The sequence below is a fragment of the Canis lupus genome, chromosome 22, assembly GCF_011100685.1.
Source record: "Canis lupus familiaris isolate Mischka breed German Shepherd chromosome 22, alternate assembly UU_Cfam_GSD_1.0, whole genome shotgun sequence".
Taxonomy (NCBI): Eukaryota; Metazoa; Chordata; class Mammalia; order Carnivora; family Canidae; genus Canis; species Canis lupus.
The window spans coordinates 60,935,507-60,957,875 of NC_049243.1; the positions used below are offsets into that span (position 1 = coordinate 60,935,507).

Genomic DNA, 22,369 nt, shown 5'->3' on the forward strand with positions numbered 1-22,369 from the left:
TGCCTCATCAGTTGAGGAAACCACACGGTCTCCCGGAAGCTGAAATGACAGCACTCTAACAACAAATAGGCGAAGTGTAACCTTCAAACAACTCTGAGAATCAGTATTTTGTACAAAATACATTTGATCCCTACCCACTTCAATTAGCACAAGATACATTATTTTTTCCCCAAGTCTTAGGAAAATCCCTCTTTTACACACACACGTAGCCCCCGATACAGCCAGGCTGGGTGTCTGACCAGAGGCACAACCGTATCACCACGGCCCATCTGCAGCGTCTGCTTCGGCTTCCATTAATTTCAAGCTCTAATGAACAGAAGAGCTCTACAGTGTGTAAACATCAATGTTTTAAGTTTTCCCAGTTTAAAATCAGCCACATTGATGAAAACACATACAGGTAACTAAGAATAGAGTTAATCATCAGTTCCCAAAGCAGCTGTAAGAAGCCTGTTATGACTAATTGTAATAATATGAATAACAGAAATATCTGTATACACTAGACAGAAATAAAATGGAAAAATAGGGCAGAGGCTGTGGGAGGTAGTAAATAGCAAGACTGCCAAGTAACTGTACTATATATAGTATGTAAGGAAACAAAATAGCGCTCTGTACTTCCAGATATGGGATGGTTAGGTTCAGATTTATCTAAGGTAACCTGATGAAAAGGACACCAGAAATGAAAGTGACTCACTGGCCTTCGTAAATCAACACACTCTAATCTGCTAGATGTTAATGCTCTACACAAACACTGCACAAAATAACATAAGGAGGAGAGTTTCACTTGAGACGATTTATACTCAATCATGTTCAGAAAAGGACAGGACAGTCAGTACATAAAACCCCACAGAGTAAACTCCAGCTTACAGAAATATGTGAATGGAGTACAGCACGCTGACGGAGAGACTGAGCAGGAAGAAGCTGGAAAGTTGGGGGTGACACCCAGACACACACACCACACGTAAGAGCCGAATGGGGGCTAAAAATTAGGCTCTTAGCTTCCCTGGTGCCAAACCAAAGATGAAAACAGAATTAGTCAGGAAAATCTGCTTCATAAGATTTAAAAACCTACCAGTGGCCCAGAAGTGGCACAGCTCCTCCTACTGAAACCCGAAGGAGTGGCCCCTGTGGCCACTCATAGAAGGACATTGCCCTGTGCCCTTCCTGATCTTAGAAACAGACTAGCCCCTCCCACAATGCCCACAGCCAATGGCAGAGTAAGCTTCCAAAGGTGCTTCTTACAGCATCCCTCACTGCTGATGCCAAAATAGCAGAGTGCAATTCAGCGAACATAATACAGTTCAAACACACCGCTCCCCAGGTATGGTCTAGGCAATCCAGGGTCCTGAGACCTCTCAGGGGTTCCACCGTGACAGAACTATTTTCACAACAATCCCATTATCTGCCACTCTCAAGCTCACTGGAATGCAGCAGAGGCCACGTGACTTGTGATCCTTGCAAAAATGTAACACAAATATGCAATAGGCTGATTATTGTTATTTTTAAGTATACAAATATTTTTAAACTTTTCATTTTATTTTTTTTTTAAGATTTTATTTATCCATGAGAGACAGAGAGAGAGAAAGAGGCAGAGACACAGGCAGAGGGAGAAGCAGGCTCCATGCAGGGAGCCTGATGTGGCACTTGATATCAGGACTCCAGGATCACGCCCTGGGCTGAAGGCTGGCGTTTAACCGCTGAGCCACCCAGGGATCCCCCTTCGCTGTAACTTCTAATATGGTAAATCCGGATGGCTACCATTCACATAAACAAAATCTCTTTGGGGCTCCAGTAATTTTTTAAAGTGCATACCAAACCCAGTTCTATTAAGTGTCAGAACTGCTGATGTAGACACAGGGCACTGACCTTTTGGCTACTCGGAACAATGACTGCTGATCATTTGGGATCTTGTGTCCCTTCTAGAAACTGGTGAAAATCACGGATCCTTTCTTAGGCAAAACATGTGTTTTTTGCATACGATTTGGGGGTCTTCACACAGATTATTGAAGCCTATCTATTGGTTCCTCAGAGATGAAGGGAAGGTGAAGCTCAGGTTATAAGGCCCAGAATGGTAGATGAGGGGCCACTGGTCTCTGCTGCAGCTACTCAGTTCTGTAATGTGTAAATGACAGATGGGCTGTGTACCAATAAAACTTTATTTTACACACATAGAGATTGAGCCTGCAGGCTGTAGTTTCTAATTCTGATCTAGACTATAGGGAGATATAGACAATATATATTCAGTACCCTATTTCCTGAAACTGAGCCACTGAAAAGAACTAGACAAAGAGCTCAGTTATACTTTCTGGTAAGATCAAATTAACTAAATTAGAACAGATCCCATATGTTTTGACAATTAGCTGACAAAAGGGAAGCAGCATCTTTAATGAAGGTGATGGCTTCCCCACGGGAGGGTGGGTAAAGCCAACGGCTCCCTCAGCAACTAAAGGGGAGATACATGTCCAAAACCCACCCGGCGTATCACTAGCAATGCTCATGACATCTGTATGATGAAAACTGCCATCAGTGCTCAATTTAAAATTCTGTCATGGTTGTAAAATAAAATTTGGTGTACATACACAATACACACTGAAATTCAGCCATAAAAAGGAACAAAGTACTGAAAAATGATACAATGTAGATGAAGCTTGAAAACGTTATACCAAGTGAAGGAAGTCAGACATGAAAAACTAGATGTCACATGATTCCGTTTATATGAAATGATAGGCAAATGCATAGACAGAAGGCAGACCAGTGGCTGCCATGGACTGGGGGGCGTGGGAAATGGGCAGTGACTGCTTAATGGGCATGGGCTTTCTTTGAGGATCTTGAGATGGTTTGGAACTAGACAGAGGTAGTGGAAGCATAACATTGTGAATGTCTTCAACACCACTAAGTCATACACTTTAAAATAGCTGATTTTGGGATTCCTGGGTGGCGCAGCGGTTTGGCGCCTGCCTTTGGCCCAGGGCGGAATCCTGGAGACCCAGGATCGAATCCCACGTCGGGCTCCTGGTACATGGAGCCTACTTCTCCTTCTGCCTATGTCTCTGCCTCTCTCTCTCTCTCTCTCTCTCTCTGTGACTATCATAAATAAAATAATTAAAATAGCTGATTTAAAAAAATAAAATAAAATAAAATAAAATAGCTGATTTTATATTATGTGGATTATGCTTCAAAAAAATTCCAGTATCATACTCTTAAAACCTCTAAGACTAATCAACACAATAGCATACTGTTAGTCAACTGAATTATTATTTTTTTAAAATTTTTATTTATTTATTCATGAGAGACACAGAGAGAGGCAGAGACATATAGGCAGAGGGAAAAGCAGGCTCCCTGCAGGGAGCCCGAAGTAGAACTCGATCCCAGGACCCCAAGATCACGACCTGAGCTGAAGGCAGACACTCAATCACTGAGCCACCCAGGCGCCCCAGTAACTAAATTCTTTTACCAGCATCACATGCTGATGAATTCACGCCAGGTAAACGTTCTCTGGTCTTGAGGTGAATTCCTGATAATCACTTCTTGAAGCTTCTCCTAACACATGACAAAATATCAACAGGGTAAAGAAGAATACTCTCTGAAAACTCTAGAAAGAGGTCTAAGTGTGTATGGAGCAAGCCAGGCAAAGGGGCTTGACCTGTTACTACGCAGTTACGCAGTGGGCAGCAGGACAGATGGAGAAACTGACAGTCCCTCCTCCATCTATTCCCGGTGCCTCATGGGTCACCAGGTGCTCCTTCCACAAGGGTAGGTAGCGGCAGCTGTGGGTCTAGGCTTGGCCAACAACATTCCCTGGCCAGAATGAAAAGGAAGGGGATTCTCAACAAACAAGCAACATTCGATGTTACCCCTTACTGGTTTCTCCAGAAAGTAACCATGATTGAAACAATGGTCACTGGCTAAGTGTAAATACCACGTGTGCTTCGTGTCCAAAATGTACTGAGAGACTCAAGCTGTGATCTGTAGAAAAAGGAATTGGCGGGCAGCCCCAGTGGCCCAGCGGTTTAGTGCTGCCTTCAACCCGAGGTGTGATCCTGGAGACCTGGGATCGAGTCCCATGTCAGGCTCCCTGCATGGAGCCTGCTTCTCCCTCTGCCCCTCTCTCTCTCTCTCTCTCTCTCTCTGTCATGAATAAATAAATAAAATCTTTAAAAGAAAGAAAGAAAAAGGAATTGGCACGAAGCTTTCTACAACAAAATGTCTCATAACTAAAACATCCCAGGGGACAGAAGCAAGCTCTGGATTCACTTAGACGGGCTACATCCACGTAACATTAATGAAAGCCCAAAAACAGGCAGGACCAGGGTCTCTCCTTCAAGCTTTGATGGCCCTCACTACAGCTTATGCATCGAAGAAATTAACAGCAGCTTTTTCTTTTTTTTTGGAGGGGAGGGATATTCAATGGTCTAACTTTGTTAAAATATACAAAATTCTTGAAGTAAAAATATGGACAATCTCAAATAAAATCTCTAATCTATAGGAAAAGTCTAAAACATATCCAACTGTGACTTTGAAAAAAATTGCTCACTACTAGTCTGGGCACCAAGACTACCCAGATATAAAATGAAAAAAAAAAAAAGTTATTCTTTTTTTATTTTTAAAGATTTTTAAAAATTTATGGGGGGGGGTAGTGAGCACAAGCAGTGGGTAGGGGCAGAGGCAGAGGGAGGAGCAGACCCCTGCTGAGCAGGGAGCAAGAGCCAGGCTTGACCTCAGGACCCAAGTCCTAGGACCCTGAGATCATGACCTGAGCTGGAGGCAGACGCTTAACCCACTAAGCCCCCAGGGAGCTCCAAAAAGGTTATTCTTGCAATGCCCTTCCACAGACACAACAAAACATTTGGTTAGCGGTAGCCACGGCAAACATTTGGATCAAATTAATTCCATTAACTTTGTCACTGATTTTGTGTGTGCCTCAGTGTACAGCAGGCAGGGGTGGAGTTACATTCAAGCATCCCCTTAAGCGCTCTTGGCTCTTCAGCCTCTGCACTCGCCGCGCAGCCTTCGTCCATGGTCCCCTTCCCCTTCCTTCCCTCCCTCCACCCGGCCCTGTGGTGGACTCATCCTCCTGCCTAGGCAGGGCAGCTGCTCCATGAGGGCCAGGTAGAGCCTCCTGGCTGCAGTGATGACCTGATGACCGTGCGCCCTCTGGGTTTCTAGGTCCGCTGTCCTTAGTCTTCTTGGTTCTGGGGCCAGCCCCTGCGTCTCCTTCTCTAGGCTCCTTTCCCCCTGAAGTCCCACCCTCAGGCCTCCCAGACCACTTCCCTCCTGTCTGAAGCCCTGTCACTTGCCCCTCACGACCACCAGGACAAACATGAGCCTGTTCTTCCTGGGCCCTAGAAGCCGCCTCCCGCCTGGCGGCGCTCCCCTCCGCAGGCTCCTACGAGGTCACTGTCCTCTGCCAGCCTGCACAGGAGCAGGGTGCACGTTCCAGTTCCTGGGACCCGCCCTCTAGGGCGCACCTGGACAACTCCGCGCATGCAGTCCCACCCTTGGAATTGCTCTGCCCCAGCACTGGGCACCGCTGCCCGGCGCACCCCACAGATTCCTGGGCCTCTGCAGCCCCGAGCGCTGACCACAGCCCGAAGGTGCAGTGCAGGGTCGCCCGGTGCAGGGTCGCCCGGTGCAGGCCGCAGCAGCAGCGCCATGAATGCTGAGCCCACAGCTGCGCAGCTCGCGGGCCCAGGGAGTCCTGGGGAGCACCGACCCGCACGCCTCCACCGCATTTCCAGCGGCCCCTCTCCGGCGCTGCAGCGCGTCTCCAAGCCAACCACGAGGTCCCTCCGCGCTCTGCAGGGCGGCTCGGGCGGGGCTCGGGCGGGGCGCGGACACCCGAACCGTCCCGTGCCCGCCTGCCCCGACCCTCCCGCGTCCACCCCCACCTCGTCCTCCACCTGCCGCAGGACCGTCGCTGCTACCGGGTGTCCGAGGCCGCGAGCGCGCCCGACCACACGCGCCGTCGCAGCGCCTCCCCCGGGCCGCGGGCCACCCGGCAGCAGCCCCCCTGCGCGCCTCCCCTGAGCGCCCTCAGGCCCGCCCCGCCCCGCCCCGCCCCCGTGGCCCTCGCGCCCCGCGCTCCCCCAGCCCCGACCCGGCCCCGGCCCGCCCTCGCCCCGGCGCGCAGAAGGGGCCCGGCGGGGGCCACGCCGTCCACCACCTACACCACCTACCATCCTCCCCGGCGCTTTCCCGGCTTCTCGCCGGCTCCGCGTCCGCGCAGGCGCCCCAGCCCGCAGCCCGCCCCGCCCCGCCCCCCGCGGCGGCGACCGGACACCCACTCAGAGCGAGGGGGCGGGACGCTCAGGTCAGGCTCGGCCTCCCAGCTCCCGACGTGCACCGCGCCCCCGGGGCCGCCGGGACCCAGACCCACCGCCTCCTACAATTCCCGACGTGCACCGCGCCACCCGGGGCCGCCGGGACCCAGGCCCGCCGCCTCCTACAGCTCCCGACGTGCACCGCGCAGCCCGGGGCCGCCAGCACCCAGGCCCGGCCCCTGAGGGGACGCCGCTCCCTCGGGGCGCGTCCGCGCAGACCGCGTTCGGGAGAGGGCGACCGAGGGCCGCGGCCGGGGCCCTCTCCACGCCCGAGCGCGTCCCCGTCCCCGCCCCCGTCCCCGCCCCGGGGCGGGCCTGTCGGTGCTAGAGGGATGCGAGTGAGGCGCGACCCTGCCGGCCGCTCGGCTCCCGGCGCCGCAGACCCGGACCGAGCGCGCACGTCCGCCGGCCGCGTGCAGGTGAGCGCTGCTGGGGTCGGCGCGGGGCGGGCGTCCCGGGCGTCCAGGCTCCACCCCGCGGCGCGCGCAGGCCCGCCCCCGCCCCCGCCCCCGCCCCCCTGCCGGTGCCTGCTGCGGGGCTGCGCGGCGCGAGGGGCGGTGTGACCCTCCCTGCTCCTGGGCGCCCCGGGCAGCGGCGGCGGCAGCGGCAGCGGCGCGACGGCCCTCGGCGGCGTCCCTGAGGGGACCGGGCGCCGACGGAGGCGGGGATTAGCCCCGAGCTTGCGACGGCTGCGGGTGTCGGGCCGGTCCCTCGGCGGGCCCCGCTGCCGCGCCTCCTGGGTCCTCCTCAGAACGCCGCCGGGCCCGAGGTTCGTGTTTCCAGACGCGCCGGCACCCGGGGGTGGAGGGCAGCGCGGCCCCTTCCCGGACGTCCTCCCGGTCACCCTTTGGATCGCGCGGCCTTACGGGCTCTGAGGTCTGTCTTACGCGGCAGCGATTTCTTAAAGAGGGACCTCGGGGACCTCGGTCGTTGGATCCCTTGGAACGTGTGGGGCTTTGTAGGTCGGTGACAGGAAGTGTCGGAAACGCCGCGTAGCCCCTCAGAATCGTCCTTCGTTGTCTTTTTTTTTTTTTTTTTCCTGTCTCTCTTTCCTGATTCATGGCCTGATTATTTTACGAATTAGATATGAATCCGGGAGTTGGATTCGTAAGGTCGTAAGTACTTTGTCTTTTAAGAATCATATTTTTGTCATTCAGTTTGTTCCTATTTAAAATTCTCGGGATCCCTGAGGGGCGCAGCGGCTCGGCGCCTGCCTTAGGCCCAGGGCGTGACCCTGGAGACCCGGGATCGAGTCGCACGTCGGGCTCCCTGCGTGGAGCCTGCTTCTCCCTCTGCCTGTGTCTCTGCCTCTCTGTGACTATCATAAATAAATAAGAATTAAAAAAAAAAAGAATCTCTCTTTAAAAAAATAAAAATAAAAAAAAATAAAATTCTCCACAAATTACACTGTGGCAGGTTATTTTCACTGGGGAGTTAGCTCCCTAAGACCTTTCCCTGAGCCCTGCTTTGTTTCCTGTTCATTTCCTGAAGTGTGGCCGGTATCACAGAGAAACCCTAACTTTAAACTATTTCCTACAAGTGGTCTTTATATTTTCCTTTTGCAGAAGAAGCTGAATAACCGGTGTTGGACTTACTAGCTTTGTTCCTGCCACACCCACGCCACTTGCTCTGGCATCCCCCCCGCACACAGCGCCAGGTGCTGCATGTGATACCAGGTCAGTACTCCCCACACCTAGGGCCAGCCCTGCTTCAGCTGAGGGGGTGGGGCTGGGGTCCCCCCGGAGAGTTGTGTTGGAGCCTGGTGGGGTTGGCCTCTGCCGCACAGACTGGCTGCACTGCGAGTGTGGTGAACAAACTAGACTCTTTTTCAGTGGTTTGATCAGGAAAATTAGAGAAAGTGGATCTGGAAGGTCCAGAGGAGGAGAGATGATGGAGCATCCTGGGGCTACACATAGGCAGAACGCTGGGAGGCGGAGCTGTGAGGTTTTCGGATTTTAGCCCATTATAGAAAATGGAAAAGAATAGAGGAGCTGCTGCTCCCCAGTCTTCCCCTCCCCATCTGCCTCCCCAGCCCCATTCCATGAAGGGACTTGAGCAACCCCAGGGCTCTAGGGCACTCTCTCATGCCAGATGTCTAAGGAAATAGTCCCTTTACACGTCCTGCAGTCCTACAGAGCTCAGAGTTAGAGGCATGTGTGAGAAACCTGAACCTGGGTGACTGCTCTGAAAAAGGCTGGTTTTAGACTACATCATTGTGTTTTGCTTTTGAGCTCTCTATGCAATAAATGATGTGATGTTTCTGCATTGCTAAAGATTTTGGACAAAATAAGAGTAATGTGATTTTTGTATGACAGTGTATTAAAGGTATTCGAAGTTGTTATGTTTTTTATTTTTTTGGTTTTGTTTCTAAGATTTGTTTTTTTATTTGAAAGAGAGAGTGGGTGTGAGCCAGGGAGGGACAGAAGGAGAGGGAGAGAGAATCTCAAGCCAACTCCTCCCTGAGTATGGAGCCTGACAACAGGCTCAGTCCCATCACTCATGACATCACCCATGACCTAAGCCAAAACCAAGAGTTGGATGCTCAACTGACTGAATCACCCAGTTGCCCCTAAAAGTATTGGGAGATTATTTGTTTTGTTTTGTTTTTTTATTTTTTGAGTGGGCTTAATGGTGAACCCATTTGCCTTTTTATTCTAAATTGCTTAAGACATTTATTTAATATTTTTGTTCTTGATCAAATAATCTCATCAGTTTGTTTTTTTCATCAATTTTAAGGTAAGTTTTGGGAATCCTGTTCTGCATTTATCAAGCAAGCAAAACCCATTAGAGATTTGGCAAACCTGTGAAGATATAGTTTAAATAATGTTGAAATATATGTAAATAGAAACCTTTGGGGTGGGTTGTATTCAGAGTACTGATTCTGCTGTTGCTTTAAACGAAAAGTAACTTTGTGTTTTACTACAGCAGTGACATCTTTAAAACCTTTAGTTCTGGTTTAGGGCATTTCCTAGGTTAAAATATAAAAAAACATAATCGGCGTGTTTTCCTTGTTCTGTAATGTAAATGGTGATCATTACACATTATAAGGGTTTAGTGGAAAACAGCATTTATATTGAATTTTTAAAACTTTATTTCAAGATGATTATAGATTCAAGTAGTTAAAAGAACTAATATAAGGAAATCCTGTAAATCCTTCACCCAGATTTCCCCAATGATAGCTCCTGACAAAACATCTGGTATAAGCAGAAGACTGCATTTGTCTGATACACCCACCTCACCCAGGCTTAATCCTCATGCACGCATGTGTGTGTGTGTCACGTGTGCGTTCCTGTGGCCACCTATGTGGCCAGGACACAGACCATTTCCCTCCACGGGGTCCCTCCTCCTGCTCCCCTGGCCTCCCACAGCCCCATCTGCTCCCCTCTCCACAGTTTGTCATTTAACAACACTGTGGAAAAGGAGTTGTAGAGCCCCTGTGATAGGCTGTCTTTGCACAGCCTCGCGATCCTTGAGGCTGTATCAGTGAATCAAGATACAGAAATTCTAGGGTTGCCTGGATGGCTCAGTCATTTAAGTGTTTGACTTCAGCTGGGGTCATGATCTCAGGGTCCTGGGATCAAGTCCCCGTGGGGCTCCCTGCTCAGTGGGGAGTCTGTTCCTCCCTCTCTCTCTGCGCCTCCCGCCTCCCCATGCTCATGCTCACTCTTTCTTTCAAATAAATAAATACAATCTTCGGGCAGCCCTGGTGGCTCAGTGGGTTTAGCATCACCTCCAGCTCAGGGCGTGATCCCGGAGACCCGGTATCGAGTCCCACATCAGGCTCCCTGCATGGAGCCTGCTTCTCCCTCTGCCTGTGTCTCTGCCTCTCTCTGTATGTGTGTCTCTATGAATAAATAAATAAAATGTTAAATAAACAAATAAATAAATACGATCTTAAAAAAAGATGCAGGGCAGCCCGGGTGGCTCAGCGGTTTGGCACCACCTTAGGCCCAGGGTGTGATCCTGGAGACCCAGGATCGAGTCCTGCATCGGGCTCCCTGCATGGAGCCTGCTTCTCTCTCTGCCTGTGTCTCTGCCTCTCTCTCTCTCTCTCTCTCTCTCTCTCTCTCTCCCTTTCTGTCTCTCTGTGTGTCTCTCATGAATAAGTAAATAAAATCTTAAAAAAAAAAAAAAGATGCAGAAATTCTAGGAATTCATCATAAAATTTACAGGATTTCCTTATATTAGTTCTTTTAATCACAATAAATCCAAAGTGTCTTTTTATAATTGAAGATAATAACAGAACAATGGAGGTAAAAATGTTTAATATCTCTTGAAGACAATGCTACAATTTAGTAGTGCATAGGATTTGGTAGTTAAGTTTGAAGGTAAGATGAAATTGAATTTATAAAAAAGGAGTGGTTCATATTTTCAGTCTATAATTTCAGTTTCATATTCATGATATAAGCTTGTTTTAGTGGAAAGACTAGTATTACCACAACCAAAATTCTCAATGATTTCCCATAAAATGTAATAGTCCCTCGTTTTGAGGGGTAGAGTTTTAACTATTTAATTTCAGGAACATGTTTAGGGAAGGAACCAGAGATGAATAGAAGGGTGTTGTTCACAAACTGTGTGGCAGGTTATTTGTCTGAAGTTTGAAATCCATAAAAGAATCCCTGTTTGAGATCTTTTAAGGAAAATGGGAAACCTTGACAAAGCTTCGGAAATTTCTATCTTGATTCTGGAAAATACTAAAAAAGCTTGCACTTCTGAAGTAGTGATTGAATTCTTCTGTCCCCTGCAACACTAGAAGCTTAGCAATAAAATGAGTCATTAAGTGAGAGATTAACTAAATTGCTAGGCATTACTATCATTAGGTAACCACTTATTTATTTTTAAGGTGTTAACATTTACTTAAAGTTACATTAAAACTAACATGAAGTTGGGTAGTTTAGGCAGTATATTCTCATGTTGAAAAGAAATGAACTGTTGTAGTACATAATGTCAGCAGCCCAAGGATTCAAAAATGTTTTGAAATTGAGCAGTTTCCTGACTTTCTAACCAGAATATTGAGCCAGAAGATAATATTTTCCTGGTGATTTTTGATAGGCAGGTGTCCCTCTTGTCCTGTATTTCAGCATCTACTGAAGGGCATACTTCAGCCCTTGGACTGCTAGCCTTGGCAGAGTTCTTGTGTTGGTTTTTCAGAAGCTCTGTTTCATCTCAACTCTCTATTGTCTGTCATTTCTTGGTCTGGTCAGAATTTTTTTTCTAGAAATGTCACAATCTTACTTTTTTTTTTTTTTTTTTAAAGATTTTATTTATTCATGAGAGAGAGAGAGAGAGAGAGAGAGAGAGAGGCAGAGACTCAGGCAGAGGGAAAAGCAGACTCCATGCAAGGAGCCTGACGGACCTGATCCTGAGTCTCCAGGATCACACCCTGGGCTGAAGGCTGGTGCTAAACCGCTGAGCCACCCAGGCTGCCCAACACTCTTACTTTTGTCGCATCTGATCTGTTTTGCCTGGGAAACCAGATTAAACTTGTGAGAATTGGGATTGCTAGTGAAACTGAGGTATAGATGTGTGTTTGAGTAAATAGAACCCCAGGAATGGGAAATTACTGGTACATTTGGCATAATTCATGGGGATGCTGCTGCTAATGATTAGTCTGTTTGTTTATTTATTTATTTATTTATTTAAGATTATTTGTTTGAGAGAGAGAGCACATGATCAGGGGAGAGGCAGAGGGAGCAGCAGATTCCCCCCGAGCAAGTTGAACACAGGGCTGGTTCCCGGAGCCCCGGGTCCATGACCAGAGCCAAAGGTAGACACCCAACCAACTGAGCCACCCAGGTGCCCCAGTTAATTTATATCAATATTTTGTTTTCGTTAAAGTACAAGTTTTTGTAAGTGGCAAGTTTGTTTTGTTTTCTTTTGTGACACAACTACTTATGCCCAGTGATTGGGTTGCCACGTCTTCAGTGGTTATTTTTTAGGGCGTAGCTTGCTTGGCCTATCTTGGCATTTGTTACTTTTTCCATCTTTGTTCTCTGTTTTCCTACCTCTGAGGTGATTCCTTCTCAGTGACCTTGCTGACACAGTGTTTCCCTGCTCCTTGATCACTCTTTCTGGAGGGAGGACAGAGCCCTGCCCTCCTAGTATAATCTGGACACCACAGCTGTAGCACCCACTGCTGCCTGCACCACAGCCTTCAATGCAACCTTCAGCCTGTCATGCTCAGGGTCCTATCTGTGCTTCACTTGCCAGGATAAATTCATGCATGGTACCCGAGTGCTTCCTGATGAGAGGGAGAGAAGGACCCCAATTTGGATGATAGAAATGTTTGAACATTTAATAAAGCCCTACTGATCCAGGTGTGATTATGATTTGTGTTTTGCGAATTTCTTTTTCTGTGTTTGACATCTGTGATTTTGAAGATTTAGGGAAATTCCTAATGATTTTGGAAAGAAAACAATATGGTAGAGTAAGCTAATTACTCATTTTTTCATAAATGATGTGGACCATGTTTCCTCCAGGTGGTTCACCGATCTGTGGTAGCAGAAATCAATGCTATTTTGGGGGGTTTAATACAAGGGCCCTTATAAGTTGAATTGATTTTTGTCTTTTGCACACAGATTTAGTATGTAGATGAGGCTAAGTTTTAAAAAAAAACAATTACTTTTAAATTTAATGTAACCATTAGTCTCAACTCTTTTTTTATATATAAATTTATTTTTTATTGGTGTTCAATTTGCCAACATATAGAATAACACCCAGTGCTCATCCTGTCAAGTGCCCCCCTCAGTGCCCATCACCCAGTCACCCCACCCACCCCCTGCCCACCTCCCTTTCTACCACCCCTAGTTCGTTTCCCAGAGTTAGGAGTCTCTCGTGTTCTGTCTCCCTTTCTGATATTTCCCACACATTTTTTCTCCTTTCCCCTTTATTCCCTTTCACTATTTTATATATTCCCCAAATGAATGAGACCATATAATGTTTGTCCTTCTCCGATTGACTTACTTCACTCAGCATCATACCCTCCAGTTCCATCCACGTTGAAGCAAATGGTGGGTATTTGTCATTTCTAATGGCTGTAGTCTCAACTCTTTACCAGCCCCTGTGCTTTAACATTCAGTGTTTGATTTAACTACAGGTGTAATAGATAGTTCAGGTGTTAAAATTTATCTTGGAAGAATAACATCTTCAAAAAAGTGATAGTTTTCTGGATGTCATTATTTAATACTTAACTCTGGTCTCAATAGTAATGAGTCATTATTCAACTACATGTGATAATCTCTTTCAGCTGAAAATGTGTATCTAAAATGCAAGTTCACCTTAGCAGAAACCTTCAAACGGCCTTCCCTTGTCCTCTAAAATTGGATCATGAAGGTATTGGAAAAAAACTACTTCTGGATGTTGCTTCCACTGCTTCGTTTGATAGCAGATGCTGCAGAACACGAAGAGGTAGCAAAACATGCCATCAAGTTACACCGAGGCAGAGGAGCGGCCATCGCTCAGAGGAAGCAGTGGGTCCTGGACAGTTGCAGAAAGCTCTCTGGGCTTCTTCGCCAAAAGGCTGTGGTTCTTAACAAACTGAATAGTGCAATCAGAGCAGTGGAAAAAGATGTTAGCCTGTCAGATGAAGAGAAACTGTTTCAGGTGCACACATTTGAAATTTTCCAGAAGGAGCTGAATGAAAGTGAAAACTCAGTGTTCCAGGCGATCTATGGACTGCAACGAGCCCTGCAGGGAGACTACAGAGATGTTGTGAACATGAAGGAGAGCAGCAGGCAGCGCCTGGAGGCCCTGAGGGAGGCTGCGATAAAGGTCCGTCTGTCCCACTCAAAGCCAGGGAGCAGATCAAGTTGGAGTCCAGTCAGATCATGTGCAGCAGCACACATACAGAAATATTCCGCTCCTTTTGCACGATCTTAGCATAGCTACATTTCATGAATTCCAGGGGTCTGTTCTAGGAGTTGTTCTTTAAAAAAAAAAACAAAAAAAACAAAAGATTTTATTTATTCATAAGAGACAGAGGAGGGCGGGTGCAGAGGGAGAAGCAAGCTCCATGCAGGGGGCCCGACGCAGGACTCGATCCCAGGACTCCAGGATCACGCCCTGGGCAGAAGGCAGGTGCCAAACCACTGAGCCACCCAGGGATCCCCTCCAGGAGTTGTTCTAATGCTTCTCTCTATTGTGGAAATCCCCAGGTAACCAAAATAGTGACCTAAGTTGTACCAGTAAACTGATATGGAAAGAAGTATATTTGTAACCGCAATCAACATTTTGAGTTCCTGACAACAATTTCTTTTAGTGTGTAGGTTGGTTGTCTTTAATGTCCATCTGCTGAAAATAAAAGTACTAACATTACTTTTAAACAAATACATACATTTGAGATAAGGATTTTGATGAAGTGTATTTTGAAAATGGGGAGATGCAGATGTGATACTTATATGATTTTTTGAAGCCATCATTTATACCATTTCTTATGCATCAGTTTAAATACTGATCTTCCTTGACTTACGATGGAATTTTATCCCAATAAGCCCATCAAAAGTTGAAAATACAGCAAGTCAAAAATAACAGTTAATGCACCTAACCAACCCAACACTGTAGCTTAGCCTGGCTCACCTTAAACCTGCTTAGAACACTCATGTTAGCCTACAGTTGGGCAAAATTACCTAACATGAAGCCTATTTTATAATAAAGCTCCGAATATGTCATGTAATGTATTGAATTCTGTACTGAAAGTGAATACAGAATGCTTGTCATTGTGTTTATTGTTTCCATGTGATTGGTGTGTGATTGGGACCTGCGGCCTTATGCCCGTTGCCCAACATCATGAGAGGGGATCCCACTACTTATGGCCAGCCCAGGAAAAGATCCCATCAAAATTCCACATGTGGTTTCTACTGAATATGTATCACTTTCATACCATCATGGAGTCAAAAAGCCTTAAGTCAAACCATCCTAAGTCAGAGACCATCGGTATATGAAATACTTTATCTTCATAGAAGGGTTATGGTATTATCACACAGCTTAAAAGGTAGAGAGGATACAAACTTACTAAACTTTCTTTACCAAAGTACCAAAGTAGAACATGGTGATAGGATAGATAGCTGGAGTCAGAGTTTTGGGCCACCTTGGTTCAGTAGCATATCTGTTTTTGTGTGTGATTGAATGTCAGAAACAGACCTTGATGCTCTCATCTGACAGATGTTACTGCCTTACCAGATCCTTTGGACAGCTGAGCCATGAAAACTCCTTGATTTTGAAGATAGGCACTTAGTGGTATTGATTTGAGATAGTTTTACTATAAAATAGGAAACTAACATGAGTTTGATGATCCAACTGTGCTTACTTTCTACACATGGTTTGTGCCTCACATCTGAGACAGTCCGGGTAGTGTAGCAGGCAGCTGTGTTAGAGGCATTGGATGATGTTGAGAAGAAGTCTGTCAAACAGCCACGCTTGTCCTTGGGACCGTCCTGCTGCTTTTCTGTTCCAGCCATGCCCCATGCCTTTAAAGGATGAATGCATGTTTTATTAGTAAGGATGTTGATTTGATTGATAGCTTGGACTTAAATGTGATTGTATAAGATACCTGTATTGTTGGCATCATCCATCAGTTTTCCAAGTAATGCTGTTGGTTTCTTCTGGAGCAGTTTCTCCTTTGTAACTTAGAATTTGTGTGTATCTTGCTTAGAAGTTTTTAGCTCAACAATCAAGTGTCATAGGTATTTTTAGAGTACAACTGGACCTCCATGCATAGTAGGCATGATGTCTGGAATATAATCTTTTCAGTGAGTGATTTGGATGAATAGATGACCTTCAGAATTTATTTACAGTAGTATATCACATTTGTGGTGTGTATGTACAAATAGCTTTCCCTAAACATTTGGCTAAGCTCCATTATGTTTGAATGATCTGGGACACTTGACCCTCTCTCGTTGACTGGAACCAGATTTACACATTTATGAACATATTTGACAGTGAGAGCATGTTGGTTGGTAGCGCCAGTGAGGCACCTGAATGGAAATCCTAGCCTGGCCTATTTCTTAATAAACCCCACATTTCCTTTCTCACCAATGAACAGGAAGAGACAGAATATGTGGAACTTCTGGCAGCAGAAAAACATCAAGTTGAAGCTCTCAAAAATATGCAACATCAAAACAAAAGTTTATCCATTCTTGATGAAATTCTTGAAGATGTGAGAAAGGCAGCTGATCGTCTAGAGGAGGAAATAGAAGAACATGCTTTTGATGACAATAAATCAGTAAGTAGCATTCCAAGACAGTTTCCTGTCTTGTCTGTCTGCCTGCAGAAAGGATGTGTGGTTGAATTTGTTGGCATGTCTGTTTTTAGTGTGAATTGGAAATGAAGATAAAACCTAAACACCTGTGTGTCCCAGAAAATGATTTGGTATGGTTTTGCAGAAAGTACACTAGCTATCCTTTACTTCGCATTATGTTTTTGTCAGTTACCCACCAGTAGCTCATCCTTGTTCCACTTTGCCTTCAGGTGGATTGGGACTCTGGTCTCAAAAAGCTTGACCTGGGACAGTCGGGTTTCAGTGCTGATCTGCTCAGGGGAGCCCTAAAGTCCTTATGGGAATCGTATGCGAGGCAGGCTTTCAGACCTTTCACTTGCTCTGACATGTTCAGGATACTCTGGGAAAAATGAGATTGATGCCAAAAATTGAATCCTGAGAAGGACTCAGAAAAGTATGTGGTAATAAAAACAAATGGGAACACAGTCTGGGTCGGTTGAATGTCAAGCAGGGCTGCTCTCTGACCTCACCAACGGCAGGGGAAGAGGACATGTGAGCATTGTTTTGAAGGAACATGCCCTGTATGCACTGTGCACCGAGCACTTCTGTGTCAGGACATCAGGCTTTCCCTACCACATGTTCCTCCACTTCAGTTCCACCACCATCAGCTTGGGTCACTATGGACACTGCAGACCCTGCAGACAAGGGCCCAGCCCAGCACTATGCCTCCATTTCAGATGCCAATCACAGGTTCCAGGTTTTCACCTTGGAGGGTCTGACAACTTCCTCCTCAGGCTCTCACAATGCAGGAAGACAGTTTATTGGCTAGGTTACCAGGTCATTATGAAAGATACAGCTCAGAAACAGCCAGATGGAAAAGGTGAAAGTGTGGATGGAGCTTTCATGTTCTCTAGGCCTGCTTCCTTCTCTCCCAGCTGAGTACCTCCTTTTGTTGAGCAACCTGGAAGCTCTCCCAACCCCATACTTCCAGGGTTTAATGGAAGCTGCATTGTGTAGGCATGTGATGAACTCAGCTTCCAGCTCCCTGTCCTCTTGGAGGTCACATGGTCAGTTCCGCAGGTGGCCAGCCTCATCCTGTGGTTACCTAGCGGCTTTCTAAAAATCCCCTCACTGCTGTGAACTCAGGAGAGGATAAAAGGGCTTGTAAGGTGCTCCTGTCGCTCCTTACACAGTTTGTGGGAGCTGTGAGCCAGGAAGGGAGATGGAGACCAAATATGTATTTCTTGTTACAAGTTGTGTCCTGAGTCAGGTAGAGCGGGTGTTTGAAAGTCATAGGAACCGTAAACACTTTTACCCTTAAATCACTTTTTTAGTTGAAACAGTTTTCCTGATTTATGCTAATGAGCCTTTATTGATCTTTCATCACACATGACAGAATATTAGAAACATTCCTGCCACTTCTGTATGGAATTTTTGCTCTAAAAATTGAGCTTGAGAACATTTCATTGGTTTTCATTACACAATGTTGGGTATTCTTACAGGTGAAAGGGGTCAATTTTGAGGCAGTTCTCAGAGTGGAAGAAGAAGAGGCCAATTCTAAGCAAAACTTCACAAAGCGGGAAGTGGAGGATGATTTGGGTCTTAGCATGCTCATTGACTCCCAGAACAACCGGTACATCTTGACCAAACCCAGAGATGCCACAATTCCACGCGCAGATCACCACTTCCTAAAGGTACTCTGTTTGCTCACCTCTCAAGATCCCCACTCCCTCCTCCCCATTTCCTGGTATACGTATGTGAAGTAAGATTGTGCTTCGTTTTCTGAGTGTCATAATGGAGTGCGTGACCTTCGTCCTAACAGATTCTACTAGAACTCCCTGTGTCTTCTGTAACTTGAAACATTTTCTCTTTTTATTTTTTTCCCAAAAGAATAAGGCATTGTAATATTTTAAATGAAAGTTAATTTTGCTTTTGAGAATTTGAAAGTCTTTTTGAAGTCAGGAGTTACTATGATGGGCTCAAGCTTTGTCACTAAAATGGAACACCTGATGAGGCAGAGAGGCTTTGGCTGAGACATTGTGTGTGGCTTTGTGTAGACATGGGAGTAGGATGAGATCCAGCTCCTGAGAGGTACCGGATGTGCATTATGTAAAGATTTGCACTTGACAGTGTTATGGCTGGAGATCACTTCCTGGGTCTGGACCAGAGTGCATACCAGGTGTAGAAGTGACCAGGGCAGCCTGCTCAGGAAAGGCTGGCAGGATCTAGACACACTGTCAGGTTCCAGCATTGTCCTGGATGCCAGAATTTGTGCTGGTCTTTTTTCTTTAAAGATTTTATTTATTTATTCATGAAAGACACAGAGAGAAGGGCAGAGACATAGGCAGAAGGAGAAGTAGGCTCCCCTTGGGGAGCCCAATGTGGAACTCGATCCCAGGACTCTGGGATCACACCCTGAGCCAAAGGCAAACGCTCAACCGCTGAGCCACCCAGGCAGATGTTCCTGTGTTGGTCTCAAAGAGGATGGCAGCACAGGCTGAGAGAAAGGTACATGATCCCCAAGGAGTATAGGAGGTGGCTGACTCCTGTGCCGATAAACTCATGTGGAGAAGGTCAGCCCAGGTGTTGGCTGCCTTTGTTATGACCAGAGTGGAAGTTGGGAGGGCCTGTAGAACATCTGCTTTCTCTACTAACTAGCCCTTATCTTCTTGTCTTGCCAACCATTATCTTAAATGTTTGTGTTTCTTTTTTGTTTATTCTCTGCCAGGACATTGTTACCATAGGAATGCTATCTTTACCTTGTGGCTGGCTGTGTACAACCATAGGGTTGCCTACAATGTTTGGGTATATTATTTGTGGTGTTCTTCTGGGGCCTTCGGGACTGAACAGTATTAAGGTAAGAATAAATTTTAACTATTTTAGTATCTGTGTAATGGAATACTAAAGCACAAAGACTAAAGAGTTTTAAAGTTTTGAACTTAGTGAAGAGCGGTTTCTTATAAACCATATTGAAGAAGATGCCCTATAGAGTTTCATAAGAAATTTTTAAACCATAAGGAAGTAATTTGTTCATTAGTTGAATGGATGACTTGACTAGAGAAAAAATCATGTTTGTGTCTTTGATTTTTATTAGTTTTAGAAATTTTGTTTCCAGTACTAGAATGAACTCTATTCTTCAGATAGTGAAAACAGCTCAGAATACTGGATTAAATGTAAAATTTAACACTTTGTAATGTACTGTAAAGCTGGTGAAGTAGTGAGGAATTATCAAGCCTAAATGTGGGGTGTTGTGAAGACCCCAGGAAACAGTGAGTACTGGGGCTGTTTGCTGACAGATTGAAGTGAGCTACGTCCTGTATCAGTGACAGTTTTTGGCAGTAAGGAGGGGTTCCCAAGCTTTCGTGGAGGAGGGCTCCAGAATGTGTTATCTAAATATATACCATTCAGACAGGATGAAATGAGAATGCCAAGAAAGAATGTCATGAGTCCCACACAAAAGGAGTCATATAGGGTGGTGAGAAACAAGCAACAGAGTCCTCAGAAGGTCCCTGGCCCTTCTTGGATGGGTAGGACAGGAGCAGACAGATGGGGAGAGGTGTGGGCACTCCCTCCTGCAGCCTTATGCCTGCTCCCGACTGACACCTCACCAGGCAGAGGGATTGCTGCCATTTCTCCAGACCAGACAACAGAAGAAGGTGTGAAAAAATCCTCGTTCCTAAGTAATTTTAACAATGGGTCTGATTGACAGGGTGATGTAATCTGAAAGCCTAGGACTTGGTGGTAGGTGAACCACTGAGTGACCTGGCAGGTGCTCTTGTGGGCTGGGCTCAACTTGGCAGGATGGCCTCTAAGAAGAATGGTTTCTGGGGGCTTTTCTTTAAAGACTTTTGTATTTATTTGAGAGAGAAAGAGATGGTGGAGTGGAGGGAGGGGCAGAGGGAGAGAGGCAGACTCCGCCCTGAGTGGAGAGTCCAATCTCTGAGATCATGACCTGAGCTGAAACCAAGAGTTGGACACTCAACTGACTGAGCCCCCCAGGCACCTCTGGGAAGAATGGTGTTAATTCAGTTTTCTGAGTAGGTAACTTCCATGTGATTGAGAACAAAATGGTGGGGTTAAAAAGAAAAAAATTTTAAGTTATAGGTGAAAAATCTCTTCCTGCCCATACCCTGTCCCTCCCCTTTTTTTTTTTTTTTTAAGATTTTATTTATTTATTCATAGAGACACACAGAGAAGAAAGAGAGAGAGGCAGAGACACAGGCAGAGGGAGAAGCAGGCTCCATGCAGGGAACCCGATGTGGGACTCGATCCTGGGTCTCCAGGATCATACCCCGGGCTGCAGGCAGCGCTACACCGCTGCGCCACCGGGGCTGCCCATGTCCCTCCCTTTCTAGACTATTTACAAACAATGGTAAATATGAATATATTTTCCTTTTTCATTTTTTTCTTCACGGCCAAGCTTGTTTTAAGAAAATCATTAAGGCTGAATAATAATAAATAAAGGCTGAGTAAGGTAGCAAATACGATTAGAAGCTACAGATATTGGAATTTCTAACCAATCTGCTCTAGTTGGAAAATAACGTAATTATGGTAGACAAAGATAAAAACCCTAGGGTGTACCAGCCGAAACTGGGCAGCGGTTCATGGAACTGGTGCCAAATCTTTTATTTATCTTTTTCTAGTAGGAGGTTGATAGGCTTCTGTTCATTAAGTTGAGAAGAACAGTTTTAAGTATATTAGTCTGAAGTCATAGGTTACAGCCTCATTTTAAAGAGGGAAAAAAGTAAAAGCCAAGAGACAAGGGAGGAAGAGCAGAAAACTCAGCATAATACGTAGAATTGGAATAAACCTATCTGTTGAGATGCAGGTTTGCAGATGGTTTTAGGAAAAATGTGCAATAAGCAAGACTCGGTGAACATAAGTTGAGTAAGAAGGGTTGAAGTGAAAGGGAGGAGATGGCAGTGAAAAAGAGGGCGAGGCCCATCCTGTGGGTGGCTGGTGGGCTGTGTGTGTGTCCCTGTGTGGCAGGCCAGGGCAGGGTGTGGACATGTGGAGGCCTGAGCTTTCCTTTCAGACATTGAGTTCATGGCTGCGCTGTAAACCTCAAGTGTAAATCATGTAGGTGGTGCCAAATATAACAGTGGAAATTCTCTGCTGTAGCACAGTGGCGTAAAAAGTAAATAGCAAACAAAGAACTAGAACAAACACAGAACACAGGAACACTGTATCTCAAAGCCTGTGGGGAGTGGCCAAATGTGGCGTCCGGGAGAACATTGGTGCACATAGTCGTGTGCAGACCCATGTGCTTTGTGGTTCAGACATCCTGCTCAGGTTCTGAGCCGCCCTGCCCTCCAGAGAGAGCAAAGGCAGTGGGAATGATGACAGCAGGGCAGCTGCTGAGCCTGAAAGCAGCTGAACTCATGAGCTAGTACACTTCGTATGTTAAATACATTAAATTGTGTGGGTTTTTTTTGGTTGTGTTTGCAGTCTGTTGTGCAGGTGGAGACCTTGGGAGAGGTCGGTGTGTTCTTTACTCTGTTCCTTGTTGGCCTGGAGTTCTCCCCAGAACGGCTGAGAAAGGTAAGGGCCTCACCAGGCGGTGCTGTTACCCCAAATTTAGCATCATAGGGTATCAGTTTGTTTGCTTTCAGTGTTGTTCATGATTGGGCTGTGAAATTAAACATTTTAGAATACAGTATGTTTTAGCTTGATACTGTTTTTGGTTCGGTTCCCTCTGTGGGTCTCCCACCATTTGACTTGGGACTTGGCAGTGTCAGGAGGCTCTTGTAATACATTTCCTGACATTGGAAACATCTGGAGTGGACATACAGGCTGGTGGCCAGTTATGGCTGTGAGGAGGGCCACAGTAGGAAGTTAG

General features: G+C 46.2%; 1 protein-coding gene across 11 annotated transcripts in view; it reads left to right on the top strand.

Moving 5' to 3' along the window:
• Nucleotides 1-6,588: 6,588 nt before the first annotated feature.
• The window catches only part of TMCO3 (transmembrane and coiled-coil domains 3), a 47,462-nt gene continuing 31,681 nt past the window's right edge, over nucleotides 6,589-22,369 (top strand). For 4 of the 11 annotated variants that reach the window (XR_005376628.1, XR_005376629.1, XM_038570128.1 and 1 more), the window contains exons 1-7: nucleotides 6,589-6,736; nucleotides 7,883-7,993; nucleotides 13,564-14,087; nucleotides 16,357-16,536; nucleotides 18,033-18,224; nucleotides 19,259-19,387; nucleotides 21,979-22,071. Coding sequence is in view for 9 of the 11 variants with exons in the window: in XM_038570128.1 (XP_038426056.1) it covers nucleotides 13,644-14,087; nucleotides 16,357-16,536; nucleotides 18,033-18,224; nucleotides 19,259-19,387; nucleotides 21,979-22,071 (1,038 nt within the window). In the remaining 2 variants the exon portion in view is untranslated. Of the gene's footprint in view, nucleotides 6,737-6,876; nucleotides 7,194-7,882; nucleotides 7,994-12,527; nucleotides 12,635-13,563; nucleotides 14,088-16,356; nucleotides 16,537-18,032; nucleotides 18,225-19,258; nucleotides 19,388-21,978; nucleotides 22,072-22,369 lie in introns of those variants that run through there. The other 7 variants (XM_038570119.1, XM_038570126.1, XM_038570123.1 and 4 more) reach the window with 6 other exon arrangements.